Source organism: Carassius auratus, chromosome 8, assembly GCF_003368295.1.
Source record: "Carassius auratus strain Wakin chromosome 8, ASM336829v1, whole genome shotgun sequence".
Classification (NCBI taxonomy): domain Eukaryota; kingdom Metazoa; phylum Chordata; class Actinopteri; order Cypriniformes; family Cyprinidae; genus Carassius; species Carassius auratus.
The window spans coordinates 21,975,496-21,993,879 of NC_039250.1; the positions used below are offsets into that span (position 1 = coordinate 21,975,496).

General features: G+C 36.9%; 1 protein-coding gene across 3 annotated transcripts; it reads right to left on the reverse strand.

Moving 5' to 3' along the window:
- Nucleotides 1-422: 422 nt before the first annotated feature.
- LOC113107636 (peroxisome proliferator-activated receptor delta-like) lies at nucleotides 423-13,752 on the reverse strand. 3 transcript variants are annotated; one of them, XM_026270283.1, is made up of 9 exons: nucleotides 13,290-13,752; nucleotides 11,400-11,450; nucleotides 9,288-9,741; nucleotides 8,571-8,722; nucleotides 7,968-8,106; nucleotides 7,274-7,473; nucleotides 6,856-7,059; nucleotides 3,487-3,730; nucleotides 423-2,413 (listed from the first exon to the last, which is right to left on the reverse strand). In XM_026270283.1, exons 3-9 carry the CDS (start codon nucleotides 9,685-9,687, stop codon nucleotides 2,166-2,168), a joined length of 1,587 nt encoding a protein of 528 aa, XP_026126068.1. In that variant the 5' UTR covers nucleotides 9,688-9,741; nucleotides 11,400-11,450; nucleotides 13,290-13,752; the 3' UTR covers nucleotides 423-2,165. The 3 variants fall into 3 exon arrangements, with proteins under 3 accessions (XP_026126068.1, XP_026126067.1, XP_026126069.1); XM_026270282.1 differs by having other exon boundaries at nucleotides 11,400-11,453; XM_026270284.1 differs by lacking the exon at nucleotides 11,400-11,450.
- Nucleotides 13,753-18,384: the final 4,632 nt, after the last annotated feature.

Here is an 18,384-nt window from a genome sequence, read left to right on the forward strand (position 1 = left end):
CGCAATGCCCAATGAGGGTATGAATCAATTCCAGCAAAGGGTTCTTTCGAACACAATCGGTTCAAATGATCAATTTAGCGATTCTTCTATAGTGCAAATTGCGTCATAAAAAACAGGTCATAACGGGATACTTTCCTTTCTTTCATATGAATTTGTATTATTAGTGCCTGTTGTAGTTGTATATGCCCCTGAACCTAAATAATGAATACAATATAATGATGAACATAACTTAATACAATTTGCTAAAATCAGCTCTGATCAGTCGGTTCTCTGTTCAATATGACTCGAGATCCGAACGGACCGATTCGACTCACAAATGAATCCGATTCATTGAAAAGATTCGAAAAGAACGATTCGTTACTATGCAACATTTGTTTAAATTAATCGTGAAATCAAATATTGAACCACTCATTAAACAGTTATTCATTGACGCCAACAGTTTATTATTAAAATGTTTAATAATTTTCACACACTTAATTAGTTTGGTAAACCATAAGTTATTAAAATGATTACATTAAAACATATTTTATTTTCAAAATGCTTTTGAAATATTGGTATATGGAGCTTTTCATAAATCACAAAAGACTTGAGAGATGTCTGGAATTGTTTTACTGTGATCCAAAGAATATCCCACAAATCACAACACTTGTGCATCTTGTCCGCTCTTGTCAATGAAGCAAGACATTGCTGAAATGGGCCAGACTGGAAAGGTAGAACGATATTGGTAACCATGTGGTGTGAAAATAGATGACAAAAAGTATTTCTAAGATAAGAAGGAAAGAAAAAAAATCTTATAATTTCATATTATTGTGCTCTCTAGTTTCACAGTAACAGGTTTCTGCATGATCACAGACATCATTCTGACATCAAGTTCCATCTTGAATAAACAGATCAGAAAAGCAAATTTCAGATATTTCTGAGACTTCTGGATGTGAAATGATAGATGTGTTGCACATCATAACAATACCAATTAATGTAATTCAACATCAAAACTGCTTTATAATGCAGAAACACTGAATTACCAAATTATTCAGCGCTGTTTTTGACAAGACCCGTTTTAAACTTCAGTGAAGTGTCCAAGTTACTTCAATAAAGGACAATGCAAGTATTTACTCAAAATCCATGCCATCCACGTAAATACAACTATCATGACATGGTCATTCAGATATTAATGCATCTGATTTAAAGAATAAATTTAAGTTTAGATGTGTACTCTACATCAATTTGACCATAATGTTCTAGTTTGAATGTAACCACAACCTGCTTGCTTTCAATCACTCAATATATATTCATAAAAACATGTTCAATCAACATATAATGGAAGACCTAATTTAAAACAACTGCTTATAAAGGAAACATTGAGATCTAAGTGATTTCCTGTCTCAAATCAGTAAATATGACTTTAAGACTGGTACCGGACAGTATGTTAAAATACAAGTACCATCAAGGTACCAGATCTTAAAGAGATCAATACAGAAGATTTATATAAACATATATCATGTGAAAAAACATTTCCTTCCATACAGCAGAAATTATCACACTGTTGTAGGTTTATCCCAAAGAGTGAATTATTAAACATTTGTCTTCAGTTTCAATACCAATATATATATATTTGTAGCAGCTGACGCTGAAAACAACACCCTCAACAAAGTAACATAATTCCAAAATAATATAACTGACTGCTGTACACTTTTGTGTTTAGTCTACCTTTTACTTTAGTAAAAGTGCCTAATCAAACAGAATCAGGAGGAAAGAAGAACTACAAAATAAAAGCCCTACAAACACATACAGTAAGTGGCATTACAAGAGCTTGACTGTGCTCTGATTTCCTCAAAGAAACATACTAGATATCACTTGCAAACCATAAACCATGATGGAAAAGACAATTTGTAAAGGTGTTAGCCCTCATGAGGCGAATTAAGAATAACATGAAGATAGTAGTAAACGGTGACTAGATGTTCTGCGTCCTTGAGTTTAAATAAAAAAAACACTCCGCAAAAGTCAGAGAGAATGTCAGTATTCAAAGTCAATAATTGTAAAAGTCCTTTACAAAAATTCAATTGAAAAAAAAAAACAACAACAGGAGAGCAGCGCCATTAAGATTTGTGCACTCTCTCCATTCAGGAGGGAAACTGAAGTCCATTTTTCAGTCAGGTCCTTGCACGTCAGTACATGTCTTTATAGATCTCCTGTAGAAGCGGGTGGAGGGAGGTCTCAGATTCAGTCTTTTTGATCATCTGAACCAGATGGGCGTTCTCTGTGACCAGCTGTCTGAGGTCAGCCATCTTCTGGAGCAGTTTGGGGAAGAGATGAGGTGAGTCAGGGTGGTGCACCCGAAGATGTTGGTCCAGAGCTTGCAAGATGCCATCCTGGATCTGTTCAACCTGCTTCACGTTCATCAGCCCAGGACGATCTAGAGCAAAGAAAAACTATTTTTAGCTTCCATTTTATTCTTTAGCTATTTTATTGACAGGGCTCCAGACAAAAAAAAATAATCTCCTATAAGAAACAAAACTAAGGGGCCAAATTATTTTTTTAGGTGCAGAATAAACACGTTTTATTTATTTTTAACACAGTCTTACTGTCCTGTTTATGTCTCATCTTTATACATCTTTATCAGCATATATTTTAATTCCTTTTGTAGATTGTAGAATCTGTGCTAATGTCTTGGACCATAATGACAGCATCCGTTGGCCATTGAGTGTAATCTGAGCTCCTCCTCGGTGCATCCTTTAAAAGTTGTCATGTGACCTTCACACATCCAGTCTGTTTTTCTTTATTAGTAACATGCAATTACAGAATAGGAGGTGTTGAATTTTATCTTTAGCTCATTGCATTCTGTTATCATGTAGACAACAGGTTAAGTAAAAATATATGAATATTCAATATACATTTGGCAAAAAGCTCGTCTTTATAATATTATTTTCTAGCTCACTGATGATATGAATGGTTATTCTGAGGTAAATGATTATTACGTGGCATTGCTTACAAGCTTAACATGTTTTCCGCAGTTTGATTGCATGAGACAGTAAGGTTTACTGTAGAGTATCTTATAAAATACTTTTTCATGTTATAGTGGTAAAGAGAGATATGATAAGCTCACTTGCCGCTTATCATGCGACATTAAGGAGCGCCAAAATGTATTTATTGTTTGAATTTTGTTATGAATTTGGCAGAATTGTAAAGCTGATAGCCTACTTTATTTATTAAAAAGTAACAAAGCTCAAAGCTTATTGCGATTTATTGTATGGCACTACAAATAATATGAAGTTCACGCATTAATAGAACAAAGCATAGATTAAAAACGGTAATGATAATGTCCAAACAGCTGAAAGCTTTTACCTGTTTGTTTACCTATATTCTAGTTATGATAAATAAGCTTTAGATCTCTTTTAATGTTTTGTTCTCATTTTTGGATGTAAAGTGTATAAGCAACAACAAAGGACATTTGAAAACATGCTGGTCAAACAAACACCACGGCCTTACCTCCGCACAGTATGATGGCTGCCACAAACAGAGCCAGGTCACTGTCATCCAGCTCCAGGGCATTGAATTTCACCGCAAACTCAAATTTGGGCTCCATGATCTCGCTGAAAGGTTTGCGTAGACTACGCAGGAATTCTCTCGTCACAAAGCCCTTCCCATTGGCCACCAGCAGCCCGTCTTTATTCATGAGCGATGGGAGCATGGCAAATATGGCCTCATGGACTCCATATTTTAACAGCGTTACCTGAGAGGAAAAGTGGGTGATGAATTTAGTGGCTGAATATGCATTAATATTTAATTTATGTATAATAAATTCTAATAAATATTTTTTTTAACTAATGGGGGGGGGCATCAATCCTAGCAGTCACTGCTTGAAATTAAAAGGGTCATATGATGTTGTTAAAAAAGAACATTATTTTGTGTATTTTGTGTTAAGGTTAAAAAAAAACATTATTTTCAACATAATGTACATTATTGTTGCTCCTCTAGGCGGAGCCTTTCTGAAACGCGTAGATTTGTACAAAGCTTATAGATCGGAAGAGCGAGGTGTGCTCTGAATGGCCAGCTATCCCTTGCGTTGTGATTGGCTACATACCTCAAGCGTGTGATGGAAATGTTACACCCCTCACCATACTGTGGTACCGTGTCCCGGCACGACAAGACAAAAACAATATATCATTATGAATGAGACATTTGTGGCATCCAGTGGGGTCATAATTACTGATTATAATAACTTATAATGTGTTTTTACGTGTTGCGTTGCATCGCGCCACATAAACATAAATCCATGTCTGCATTTTAGATCAAGAAATGACAAACAAGCGCTCAAACTACACTGGTGTTTTAATCATCAGTGGCAAATCCTTTAAAGGATATTTGTGTTGAACTGTTGTGGAACAGTGATTTCTAGTCATGTCACCTTTTGGAAGACCAAACAAAGTAGTTCCGCTTTTACAACGAAACACAGCATCACCACGACATGGCGGTGGCAGCAACAATACTACAGCGAGAATCAAATGTTACTCAATTCTTTGCGTGAATATTTGGGAGGTGTTATGCAAATATTCCCACATAGTGATGTAGACATGTGGGGGCGCGTTTAAACGAGACATTTTAGGAGGGTGTGGGCTTAAATTTTATAAATAATATCTCTTTGGGTTTGAGACTTTAGTCTTTGCAACTTTAGGGATCTTATCTATTCACAAACAGCTTGTAACACCCCAAAGAGCAGTGTTGTGCCTGAACGCGTTCATTGAACTCGTTCATATTTTGGGGCGAACGTGAACTGAACGTGCTGTATTAATGCCTGAAGAACGTTATTGTGAACTTGTTCATTCTGGTGTCTGTGAACGGCACGCTCTCTCAGGTTAACTTCGTTCAATAGGGTGCCAGATTTCTATAGAGCCTTCCAGGCAAAAACCCGGCTAAAACACACCGTAAACGGGTCTTAATATGTAGCGGAAAAACACCCAATCTGGCAACACCAGGCACCAGTGTCGCAATGCCGTCTGCCGCATGCGTGATGACGCGTCATCAAAAAAAAAACAATAAAAAAAAAAACAATAAAAAAAAAAACAAAGCATGGAGGCGACAGCACCATGTAGCAAGGCGGCGTATGATCATTTAAAAGAATGTTATGATGTTTATAATAATAATAATAATAATAATAATAAGTTTTATTTATATAGCGCCTTTCCAGAGCTCAAGGACACGTTACAATAAACAAACAACAATAAAGGCAATTGACAAAGAGAGCAGACAGAACAACAATAGGCAAATGAGAGTGCAAGTGAGAATTGGGTAGATGGGGCAGCAACCAGCAGAGAGAGAGAGAAAAAAAAACCACACTAAGAACTATAACATTCAGAAAATAGGTGTGTTTTGAGCATGGATTTGAATTCAGAGATAGTGTTAACAAAACGGAGTGATGGGGGAGAGAGTTCCACATTTTGGGCGCAACAACACTGAATGATCTGCCTCCCATTGAAGCAAGGCGATGCCGAGGGACAACGAGAAGGCTGGAATCAGCGGATCGTAAAGAGCGAGTAGGGGTGTAGGGGAGAAGCAGGTTACAGAGGTAGGGGGGAGCAAGGCCGTGCAGAGACTTAAAAGCGAGAAGGAGAATTTTGAATTTAATACGGTAAGCCACAGGAAGCCAGTGAAGATCATGCAGAATTGGGGAAATATGTGCAGAACGCTTGGTGTGGGTGAGTAGTCTGGCAGCAGAGTTTTGAATGTATTGTAATTTGGAAATGGAGCTAGCTGATAGGCCGATGAAAAGTGCATTGCAGTAATCAAGACGTGAGGTGACAAATGCATGTATGACAGTTTCAGCATCAGAGATACTGATAAAGGGACAGAGCTGAGCGATACGACGTAGATGAAAGAATGCCAATTTAGTGATGGAATTAATGTGAGAGTGGAAAGATAGAGAGGAATCAAAAATTACACCAAGATTTTTAACAGTACTAGATGGTTTGATAAGAGAGCCGGCAATCTCACAGGTGAAGTTAGTAGGAATTTTATTAGTGAGTGATGAAGGTCCAGTGAAAATAATCTCAGTTTTGTCCATGTTAAGTTTTAGAAAATTTGAATGAAGCCAATCTTTTATTTCATGTACACAAGCAGAGATTTTGTCAGTTGTGAAAGATAAAGTTGATGTACAGGTAGTATATAATTGAATGTCGTCAGCATAAAAATGATAATTAAAACCATGACGGCGGAGGATCTGACCAAGAGGTATTATATAAATTATAAATAATAATGGCCCAAGAACGGATCCCTGAGGGACACCATGCTTCAGGGGGACAGTGGGTGAGTGAAAATTCTGAAGTGAAATGTAAAACAGTCTGTCAGAGAGATAAGAGGAGAACCAGGAAAGAGCAGCACCAGAAATACCCACATCCGAAAGGCGCGAAATGAGTAGTTGATGGGAGACATTTATGACAAGGTCGGTGAGAATGGGAGACAAAGCATTAAAGCAACAATGGGGAAATGCTGTCCCCTCAATGCTAATGTACACCCTGGTTGGATAAGGATTCAAAATTGGATATGAAGATGAAATCTGACGCATAGCTTCATTGTTAAAATTGATAAAATAATTGCTGTCTGTGATTCTATATGGGCTGTTGCAATAATTTTGAAAAATAATAGCTCGCAGCAACATATGGAAAAAAAGAACTATGAACTAGTTCATTTTTGGAACTGTGAACTTATAGTGAACTTAGTTCAAAATTTTGTAGTTTGAACTATGAACTGAACTAGTTCATGTAGAAAGTGAACTTACCCAACACTGCCAAAGAGAATTACATCATATGACACTTTATTAAACCACTAACAGGAAAGTAAAGTAACATGTATCACTCTCACCTGATCATTAAGGAAGAGATCCACAAAGCCAGGGATGTTTTTGGCAAACTCTGTGAGCTCTCGTACAGTTTCAACTGTAGTGCACTGGCAGCGGTAGAAGACATGGACACCGATCTCTTTGTTGGGTGGTGCTCCATTAAGCTGATTCCAGACCAGCCCGTTTTCTGCCTGCCACAGTGAGTCCATATCATGGATCACAAAAGGCTGGAGATGAAATAAGAACAATTAAAAACATCTGGAATAATTACAAATCAATCATGTCCTATTTTGTGTAAAAAATAAATAAACAAACAAACAAACCAACAAGAACATCATTATAAAATCAGTTTTAACATCTGTTGGCATATCGTATCTGCTGGAACGTCAATAACATGCATCCTTAAACTGTCTAAAATAGACCATAGACCAGAGCGCATACCGATGTGCAACTCGTCTTGCCCGTGAGGATGCTCCGTGCTTTTTTCTTGGTCATGTTGAGGTTCCTCAGGTAGGATGTGTTGACATGCTTGGCCAGTGTTTTGAGGTCAGCTCCACTAGAGCTTTGCAGTTTCTCCCCAGCGAGGAGCCCTGCCACTAGCTTCTTCTTCTCCCCCACTGGCATACGTCCGTACCTGATCGCTGAGGAAAAGAAACAAAAACAAGCTCAATTTATCACAACATAACCCAACGCACATTTTAAAATGAAGCAACAATTAATAAACACTGGTATATTAGTTTTATTGAGCATAACTATTAAAGGAAGAGCTGAAAATATTCAGAAAATATACCCCTCCTCAGACCCTCTAATATGCTGATGAGTTTGTTTCGTCATCGGAAAAGATGTTTTGAATGGGTGCCGTCAGAATAATAATAATTCAAACAGCTCATTAAACAGTGATGTAAAGTAGAGCACACTAATGATGGATATATTTCTAACAAACAGACAACTTTTGGATTACTGTACTTATGGATTATTGGATGTTTTTAATCAGCTGTTTGCAACTCATCTATATGGCCTGAGGGTGAGTAAAGTTTTTCATTTTTGGGTGAATTATTCCGCTATAATCAAAATTCATAATTATAGTCAAAATTCTGAATGCTTTAAATTGTGGTTATGTATGCAGGCTGCTCACCATCATGCGACATTCCCAATGCCAGGCACTTCTGGAAGCGACAGTACTGGCATTTGTTCCGACTCTTTTTCTGGACTTTACAGGCACGCTCACACCGCTCATACTCCAGCTTCATACGAATGGTGCGTCTGAAAAACCCCTTAAAAAAAAAAAAAAAGATGACACTTCCTCGTTGAAAAGCAGAGGGGCAAATATGTGCTTGGATTGCTGAATTATTTCACCACAGAAATGCAACTTTATGCATTTGGAAGCCAAGAGTGGTTTTATTCAAGATGCTGTAAAGAGATTTCAGTAATTTCGTAAAAATTACAGTCTAGAATTAGGATGCCTCATCCCTTCAAACACAAAAACCCTCCAAAATTCATGTCAATTCACATGCAGATTGGGTTTCTAATTGGTTGAGAAACAAACATTGCTTTGACTGTTTACAGAGCCAGATGTGAATTCTCAGGACATCTATTTCAGTGATATGTCAGATAGTACCGCTTACGGCACCTTTAATATTAGTATATTATAGATGTTTGTTTATTTTAGGCCACAAATGCACCCACGGTTTGTGAAAAACCTTGGCTGTAGTAGTTTCGACAAGTTCAGCAAAATTACCTTGCAGCCTTCACAAGCATGAACTCCATAATGAAATCCTGAGGCTTTATCCCCACATATGCGGCACTCAACGTTCAGGCCCAAACAACTGGGGTCCTCCCGACCCAGCCGTAACTGGTCTGACAGCGAGAGAGGGGCTGTCTGTAACGGATCTGTAAACATGAGACAGACACAGAATTTTTCTTATCAGAGCACTGCAGAAGTATATATTTTATGGATATGTTAGGAAATGTTAGAAAACAATTATCTTCTATATGCTGCTATTGATATATTGATTTTAATCTCCTATTAATGTTGTTTTAAGTTTCAAAGCGAATGAAGAATAAAACCAGGTCATGAATAAGTCATAAAAAAATACTATATAATAAACAATTACATTAATATAATAACATAGTAGTAATAGATAGTTTTATTATTATTAATAAAATATATTTATGTTTTGCTTTTTTTAAATGCCATACACAAACACATACATATAAACATGATGAAATATAAAGTTCAAGTATGCATAGTTGCATAAATTCAGTAAATATTCAATATCAATAAGAACATAAATATTATGTTTTTTAGAAATACATTGACTGTATTAATGATATAGAAGCCTTTGAAAGCTATGTATCAAATATGATACATCCAGACACCCCCTCCCGACAACCCTAAAAATATGTTTGTCAGGATGCCATAATAATTGGCTTTGATGTATAAGTGCAGTTTAACCTGGAAACATCTGCGCTTTTCCAGGAGTGTCACTATTCTGTTGAGGACTCTCCTGCGGTGTCCCATCTCCATTCTGTAGAGTGCCCCCCCACGATCCCTTGCTGCTGGGCGAGACCTCTAATCCTGTGGCTTCAGTCGTCTCGCTACCCTCCACCTCCTCACCCGATGCTGAGCTTGGCTCCTGTAGGTCTGAAATCCCTCCACAGTCTGAGGATGCAGACTCACCCTCCTGCACTGCCATCCATGTTGAGTCTTCAAGAACCTTGACAGGGTTCAAGTCTGTCCGTGGAGACGACTGGCTCTCTATAACTCCTGTGAGCGCGAGGGGCTCCTGGGCTGCCACAACGTCTATTGGACCATCACATTTCGTTTCTGAGGTAGGTTGCTCAACCTGTTCCATGGTTCTCCTGTATTGCTGTTAAATCTCATAACCATCCATCACGTGACATAGCCTCTGAGAAGACAAAAGACCAGTAAACAGGTGTGAATTATTGCAATGGTGCTTCAATACATTTACATTTAGCAGACACTTTTATCCAAAGAAACTTAGAAATTAGGACAATGGAAGCAATCAAAATCAACAAAAGAGCAATGCAATACAACACGATATCAGAATATAACCATCATCGCTGGTGAAGTGACCCAGGGTGAAGTGCACATGTTCTAGGGATTACACGGATGACCTGAGTTTGACCCGAGATCCAGTACCGTTTGTGTCAAAAAAAAAAAATATATTGTGCAGAGTCTGATATTTCAAAACATATACAGAAAAAGTGGGTTAAGTAAAAATAATAATAATTTCCTCATAAAGATCTTAACAATAAACAAAACTTTTTTTTTTTATCAAGACCACATTTAATTGATCAAGAAACTGTAAAAACATTCAAATTACTACAAATGATTTTTTAAAGCAGTTTTTCAGTTGATAAAGCATCCTGATGCATCATAGTTTCCACTAAAATGTTAAGCAATAACATACAAGCAATTTCAACACCTCTAATAAGAAATGTTTCTTGAGCACCACATCAGCATATTAGAATAATTACTATATATTTTTATTATTATTAAATAAATCCAGTCTTGGTGAGACATTCAAACACATTAAATTGACAGTTCTGAACAGTATATGTAAAGATGTAAAATTTTAAAATATATAAAAAGTTTTATATTGCAGTAAATTACATCAACTGCAGTGCTTCCATTGATGAGTAGTTCATACACTTATAAAAGACTCTTAAATGCCTTATTTTGTGCTTCCAGTTTGTGATGTCTAGACTCCAGAGCTGGTTGTTCTCTTTTTTGAAATAGCTATGAAGAAAATGAATGTGAAAATACTGCCTGTAGAAAAAGTGGGAGGTTACCGTTGCACTCGGTTAGCCACATGAAATGTGGATCTTTTTTCAAGCCTGGTTCAAATGCTTTCAGGAAAAGAGAATCCTTAAATGTAGAGAAAACAGAAAGTAGCTTTTGTCTTTTTTGGCCTTTCATTCAATCACCACTTCCGATTACGTGACCTTTATCTTTTTGAGGGAGTCAGATCACAGCAAACTTTGCCGTCAGCAATTACAGGTCTGTGGTATATTTAGCCTACACATACAGGGTGAAAGGTGATAAATCCTTTATGAGACGCTGCTAGGTTGTTTACTTAAAAAGATAACCCTGAAAAGAAAGCAGCTGTGGGAAGATTGTATGACCAATAGAAAGAGATCTAGCAAAAGACTTGTTACAAACCCTACATACCCAGGTCTCCTAAACAAGAATAGTGTATCAAAATAGAATGAAAAGAGAAAGAATAATCGTGATCTTCCTTTCTCAAGAGACACAGAACTGACTGTGCACATATATGTTAAGCACAGTTCACATAACTTACATCCTAACAGAGAACAACAGCTGGGCAATGAGCCATGTCAAACACTAAGACCTGAATAAATGCTATTTGTAAAATACTGAAGCGATCCATGCTCTCACTCATGATGACCCAATTGCATGAGGAAACAAAAAAAAAACAATCTTTCAACACAAAGGTCAAGACATATTGTGTTTCATCTACTAAGCGGTGTAACTTCCTCAGACTGCAAGGTGTTTAGAGAATGTCTTAAAGGGATAGTTTACCTAAAAATGAAAATCCTGTCATCGTTTATTCACCCTCCTGTCTTTCCAAACCTTCTGGGGAACACACACACACACACAAAAGATATATATTAAAGAAATCTGGAGTCTTAATAACATTGAATTACACTGACTTTCATTTTTACGGACCAAAAAAAATAAAAATAATATTTATTAATAGTTGTACAGTGTATGAAAAGCATACGGTTTTGGAACAACATGAGGGAGAAAACTATTAGACATTGGCTGAATAAGGTCACATCCATCAGAGCTCTCAGCATGGAGAACATTGATAACAGATGTGAGTGTTTGGTCATATGGAGGATAGAGACCCCTACCAGACAGACTGCGTTTGTAATCCGTGGATTCTGACAAGAGGATTACGCAGTAGCCATATCAATGTGACAAACTAAGACAATACAATAAAAATAAAAAATAAACTATCCTGAACCACACTGGAATACATGAATAAAACAGCACTACCGTGTATGTGCAGGCTTTATGTTAACTTATTCACACGCACAGTAAATGAAGCGATCAGAAATGCTTTGAGCCAGTGTTCAGACTTGTCAGCAACCAGTCGTTCTGGTTCTCAATCTATCTGCATTGTACTGAGACTGCATGCTAGAGGCGACCCGCACAGAGGAACTGAATGAGTCAGTGTGTGGAGGTTTTGACAGACACGCATTCCAGTGTCTGGACCTCTCAGTTGCTTCATCCTTATTTTTAAGGCAAGACATCACAGGAAAAACCATTGATAATATCCTAAATAACTTAACTTAATTACTACTTCACTTTATCCTTTATAAGTTTTTACAGAGGGGTTTGTTAATATACCATTTATTTATTTTATATAACACTGTATGCCTGAAAACATGATTTTTTTTCTGACTCTTGACAGTATTCCCTAATTTATATATTTTCTGATTTTATGAGTGACAAAAAGAGAGATCCAATGTCCACTGTTTAAAAACCTAAACAAATGATTCACGTGACCTTTTTCACCTGTGATGTCTCTATTCACTACAAAATTAATAATGAACTTTTACAAAACAACTGCTTAAGATTATAAACACAGTAAATCTTCACATTATTTGTTAAAACTTTAACCTTGTAATCAGAGTGAAAGCAGTTGGCCGTCTTTGTACTCAAGGTCACATTTGATACTTCAACATGAAGCCATTCGAATCCACAAAACAAACATTTTACTTATTTTTAGCAATACAATGTACATTTCAAAGCTTCTTTGTTTCTCTTAAAAATTATACTCTCTGTTTGTTCCATAAAACTAATTTACTAGTCACACAATTGCTTAAATTGACATTTAATTAAATGTTTTGTAATAATGTTGTTTTAATTGCCTTGTCACAATTTTTTATATATATATTTAGAACTAAAACGTTTCAATAAGATGAATTCAAAATATTTTTAAAATGTACCTACTAATGTATTCCTTGTAACGTTATATTCCTTGTTCCTTATATTGTTAATAAGATAGCTGTTGAAAATCTAACTTGAAGTTAACATTAACATAGCTAAGGAAGCAAAGCTTACAAATTAATAAAACAAATGGTGAAACTTCAACTAATTAAGAAACAGTGACTGACATGAAGACCATTGCTGATTAACTTTAACGATTATACGTTGACAAATAATATAAAATAAAAAAGCTAGGCAGACTTAGTGGCACATCAACCTGACAGACAACAAATCTAGCTAGCTGACAAAACATGAGTTCAAAACGGTGACATCAACTGTTTAACAGACATAAAACATACACTTATTCTCATACAGACACGTTTACTTTGTTAGTAATCGGGTTAAGTAGATAAGATACTTTAAGCGAAATAGCGAGTTCTGGCTAACTAACATAGCTGTTCTGGTTTACGTTACCTTGGTGTTTACGGGCCAGCTTGGAAGTTTCCCAACGGGCGATAAAATATAAATATACTCTTCGTACGTGAAGTTAAGTTGTTTTGAGACTCAAATGAGCTCATAGTCCGTCGGTTTACATCGGTTTTGTCATCACTGCGTCCCTGTGTCTCTTATTCCACACATGCTAGTCCGAGGTTAGCACAAGCTAGCTTAACGCTAACATGTTTTTGTTTTTATTTGGCTGTAACGTATACGCTTTCAGGTTTCTCCCGACAAAATAACTACGGCAAAATTAAATAGGTTTAAGATACCAAATACGGGATTGTTAATTTCAGATTTCTGTTATATCCATTATGTTTTAAAATCCAATCAGAAAACGGATCAACCGATGACCATCGCGCTGTTATTCCTACACCAACTTTTGCTCAATCTGGTCTAGTAATTCCCTTCACTTTGATTACTCGGTTGTCAGGGATGACAGAAGTGAAGGAACTAGAAAAGATGCGCGTATTCTTTATAATTTATCCTGAAGGGGTCGCTCCTCGGCCCAAAGTCCATGAGGTCCCTAAGCAAAACAAATAATCGAACTCAACTTTACCAATTACATTAAGTACAGCAGTATTCAAAACGTATAAAAATGTGAATATAACTAAAATCGCGTAGAACAATACAGCTTTATAGTCGATTTTTCAGCTTGAGTGTAATAAATGTCCCTCACGCGGTTTGACGCATGACCAAATCACGTGATAGACGTTTGTCCAATGACAGCTCGAGCAGAGGGGTTTAGCTCGGAGTCCGTTTTCCTTTCTAGGTTTTACAGGCAGTCAGTTCTGTGGTTGACATCTAAAAGCGTGGCGTGAATGTTATGTAAAATAAGGTGTCTAGATTCAGCCAGTAGGAAATAGATCAATATTAATACTCCTGTATGAATCATAAATGTTATTTCCCGCGAGGGTTGGAAGCGTTCCGAAACGGGCTAGTTGCTCTGTACTCCGATCTGCTGGGAAATTCCATGTATGTTAATAAATATTGTTAAATGATTAGTGCAAATTGTCACATGAGCAGAGCACCTTACTGTTTGTGCCTTGAGAAGATGATGGTTGACTCACAGCTCTAAAACTAAAGGCTTGTAAAATGTCTTAACATAAATATATGACAAAGATTTTTGGTACACATGATCTTTAGGGTGCCTAGTATTAATATATGCATTCACATATATTTAGTTTTGTTGAGTGTGGTCGTACAATGAGTAAACATGTTGATGGTCACAAGAGTGACCGGTGGCATAACAGTGAACTTAGCTATACAATATAAATCCAATTGCAGTTGCTAGTGAAAATGACAATAAAATGTTGCAATGACAAAATATTGCACTAAATTAAAAATTCAAATGTTCCTGTTTTTTTTATCTTAGTGTTCCTTTCAGTGTTGCATAAGGATTTTTATGCATAATAGTAACCATAGAATGTGATCAGTTTAAAATAGCTAACTGTTCTCATGACTGCAGAAATATGTTATTTCATTACACACATCATCCCACCGGTCACAACTGTGACCGAACTTAAAACCCCATTTTTTCTACACACTTTTCCAAAACAAATTTAAAAAATAATTATTATTTCAAAGGGTTACAAATGACACATCATTTGGATATTTTCATTAGATTGGAGTCTAACAGTAAACAGATGGACTTTACCAAACAGATTAATTTAGTTAAATGTAATCATGCATGAATGTCCTGCTCTACACAACAAAACAGTATAGATATTGAATAGATCGACCAAGTCATTCATTTATGATCTTGTCTTGTGTTTTATTTCTCAAATCTCATCTTGAATATTGATTATTACAAAGCATTTGAGGGCTAGTTTGTGTTCATGTTTTTTCTTCTATGGTGTCAAGAGTGCTGCACATTCTATTGCTTGTATAAGGATTTTTAGTAAATAAAAAGACTACAGAGCAATTAATGAACATGAAATATTGACAATAAATACAGATGTTGGCCATATGCCACACCCAGCATGTTTTGTGGGACTAAATTGGTTTAAACATACAATCCAGTTCAATTCATGTTTATTTGTATAGCACTTTTCACGATACACATCGTTGCAAAGCAGCTTTACAGGAAATTAAAGTTACTACTTACCAGCCTGTCAGTAGTGACTACGGTGATTTCGATATGGCAGAAATGTACAGTAAAAATCATGCAGTTAGTTAATGTTGTATTCAAAGAGACAGTGAACACTATTAACAACAATGATTATATGTTGCGATCAAACTTATAGTTATTTGGTAGTTTTGTATGTTGGTTCAGGGTTGGCATCATCTGAGTTCGTCTGAGAGGTTGGAGTCATCTCTTCTCAGGTGGGATACAGACCGACGCTTGTGTAATTCCTACCTCAGGATACCAATCCCATAGCAGAAAAAGAGAAGCAAACACAGAACAATTAGTGTAGCTGCTGTTCAACCCAAACAAAGAATGATATTGTGCATTTGATCAGATATAACTGGAGTACAAGAATATGAGATACATTATGTGAATGCTTGGCTAAAGAGATGTGTCTTTAATCTAGATTCAAACAGAGAGAGAGTGTGTCTGAACCCCAAACATTATCAGGAAGTCTATTCCAAGAGTTTGGGAGCCAAATGCGAAAAAGCTCTACCTCTTTTAGTAGACTTTGCTATTGCAGGTCCTACCAAAATTCCCAAGTTTTGCAACCTGATGGAAAGTAGCATGATAGAAGACTAGTTAGATACACAGGATTTAAATCATTCTAAGTAATAATGTTTTTCATCTGATAAATATTTTTCTTGATAATGTTCTTGACCTGTTAAGGACTGCATTTTGGACCACCTGTTGCTTGTATATTGAAGATGCAGGACTACCACCTAGCAGTGCATTATATCAGCACAGTAGTCCTGTCTTTAGGTCATGAATGCATGAACTAGCTTTTCTGCATCAGAAACATGTAACCTGTTCCATAGCTTGCAATGCTATTTTTGTAACATGTGAAATCTGTTATTGGCACCTACTGGTAAAATAAAGCATAATCAAATTAGCTCAAATATTTAAAACAATTTAATGCATGTATCATGATGTAGTTGTGAGTCACAAGCGTACAATCCAGCAGAAATCTGTGGTGCTCTCAGATTTCCTATAACCATACATATATAGATATTTAGTGCATAACCGCTAAGAAGTAAGAACCTTAATGTGATTGGGCCATACATAAAAATATGTGCAATATGCAGCTCGAAAAACCCCAACGCTCTCATTTCATGTAGCAGTCTTTTTCCTTTTTTGGCAGTGCTGAGTTGTCAGTGCCGACCCATGGCCCTGCAAGCATGACAATGCAAACCTCCGTTTAAGATATTTCAAATAAACATCTTAAGTGGGATGTGAAGTGAACATCTGTGTTGCTTGGAGATACGCAATGCTTCTTCTTAACGTTACTTGCTTTTGAACTATTTTCACTGGAGATATAGAGCAAAACAGACAACAGGCTGTGTCTAAAATCTAAGTCACTTAAAGGGGTCATCGGATGCTACATGCACTTTTACAAGTTGTTTCAACTGAAATGTGTGTTGGCAGTGTGTTTTACACAGCCACCTTATAATGATAAAGATTTTTTTTTTATCTCATTAAATAATTTCCCCTTTCTCATATCAAGACGATCTCAGTTTGTCTTCATTATTTTACAGATATCTTAAAATATTTGACTAGCAGTTCGAAGCACTTCATGATGACTGATGTCAGTGCTACAGGGTGGTAGTCGTTCAGGCAGGAGACCATTGTTTTTTTGGGAACAGGGATGATGGTGGTCAGCAAGACCTAGGAGATTATTGTGGACTACAGGAAGTCACAGAGAGAGGGTCACGTTCCCATTCACATCAATGGAGAGATAGTAGAAACAGTTAGTAGAGACAGTTAAGAACTACAAAGTTCCTTGGCATTCACATCTCTGAGGATCTTTCCTGGAGCCTTCACTCAGAGACCATGAGAACAGCCCGTCAGCGTCTCTACTTCCTGCGGAGACTGAAGAGGTTTGGCATCTCCTCTATCATCATGTCAAACTTCTACCGCTGCACTATTGAGAGCATTCTGACCAGCTGCATCACTGTATGGTACGGCAACTGCTCTTCTTTGGACCGCAAAGCTCTTCAGCGAGTGGTGAGAACAGCAGAGCTCATCAATGGACATAAACTCCCAGCCTTACAGGACATCTATCAGACTCCCTGCTTGAGAAAGGTTCACAGCTTCATCATGGACCGCACTCACCCTCCTCATCACCTGTCAACACCACACTACACGGACAACCAGACTGAAGAACAGCTTCTATCTTCAAGCCATAAGACTATTTAACAATCAGCTGTCCTCCATCTAAAAAAAAAAAATGGAATACATGCTGCTCTTATGTTTACTTTCATTATACTTGCACTGCCACTTTTTTATATTCCTTCATGTTACTCTGTGGCACTCTATAATGACCTTTTGGACATTGCTCTACTCAGGAATACATCTGAATGTGTGCTGCTCTTAAGTTTATTTATTGCATCTGCACTGCCACTTTAATCTCCTCCATGTAGCTCTACGTCACCCTACAATGACATTTTAGACACCGTTCTACCCCAGTAATCATAATATTACCTCAGGATTACTTATCAACACTATAACTCTTAACACTGATTACCTTTATTGTACCTGTTACTTCCACATATGGGCATATAATGCTCTGTCCATGTCTTTCTGTCTATGGGCACTGTAGTCACTCAAGAACCTCAGTGCTTTTATTTGAAATAATGTTATATGCTTGTTGGTAGGTTAGGACACTTTAAAGAATTTAGCAAAGAGAAACTCTTTGACTGTACATGACTGTGCTCAACAACTGCTCTGGGGTTCTTTTCCAAAAAGCAAATGGTTGCAAGTTCTGTCGTTACCAATTGAGAAATGCACCCCTGACCTGCTGAAGGTGTGGAACTGAAACTATTTTATTCTTTTACAAACCAGCATGTAATGCTGATGAATCTGCTAAATCATTTTCAAATAAGGGAAGCTGGTTAACCTGTTACACAATTAATAATTCGTTTTCATAAACATCTCTCTAAGGATTTT

Excerpts from the sequence above, each read along its gene's own strand:
- LOC113107636 (XM_026270284.1), bottom strand. The coding sequence starts at position 9,687 with ATGGAACAGGTTGAGCAACCTACCTCAGAAACGAAATGTGATGGTCCA. Across the intron at positions 7,474-7,967 it reads ATTGGGAATGTCGCATGATG|CGATCAGGTACGGACGTATG; the intron begins GTGAGCAGCCTG and ends TCTTTTCCTCAG. Across the intron at positions 3,731-6,855 it reads ATCTCTTCCTTAATGATCAG|GTAACGCTGTTAAAATATGG; the intron begins GTGAGAGTGATA and ends TTTTCCTCTCAG.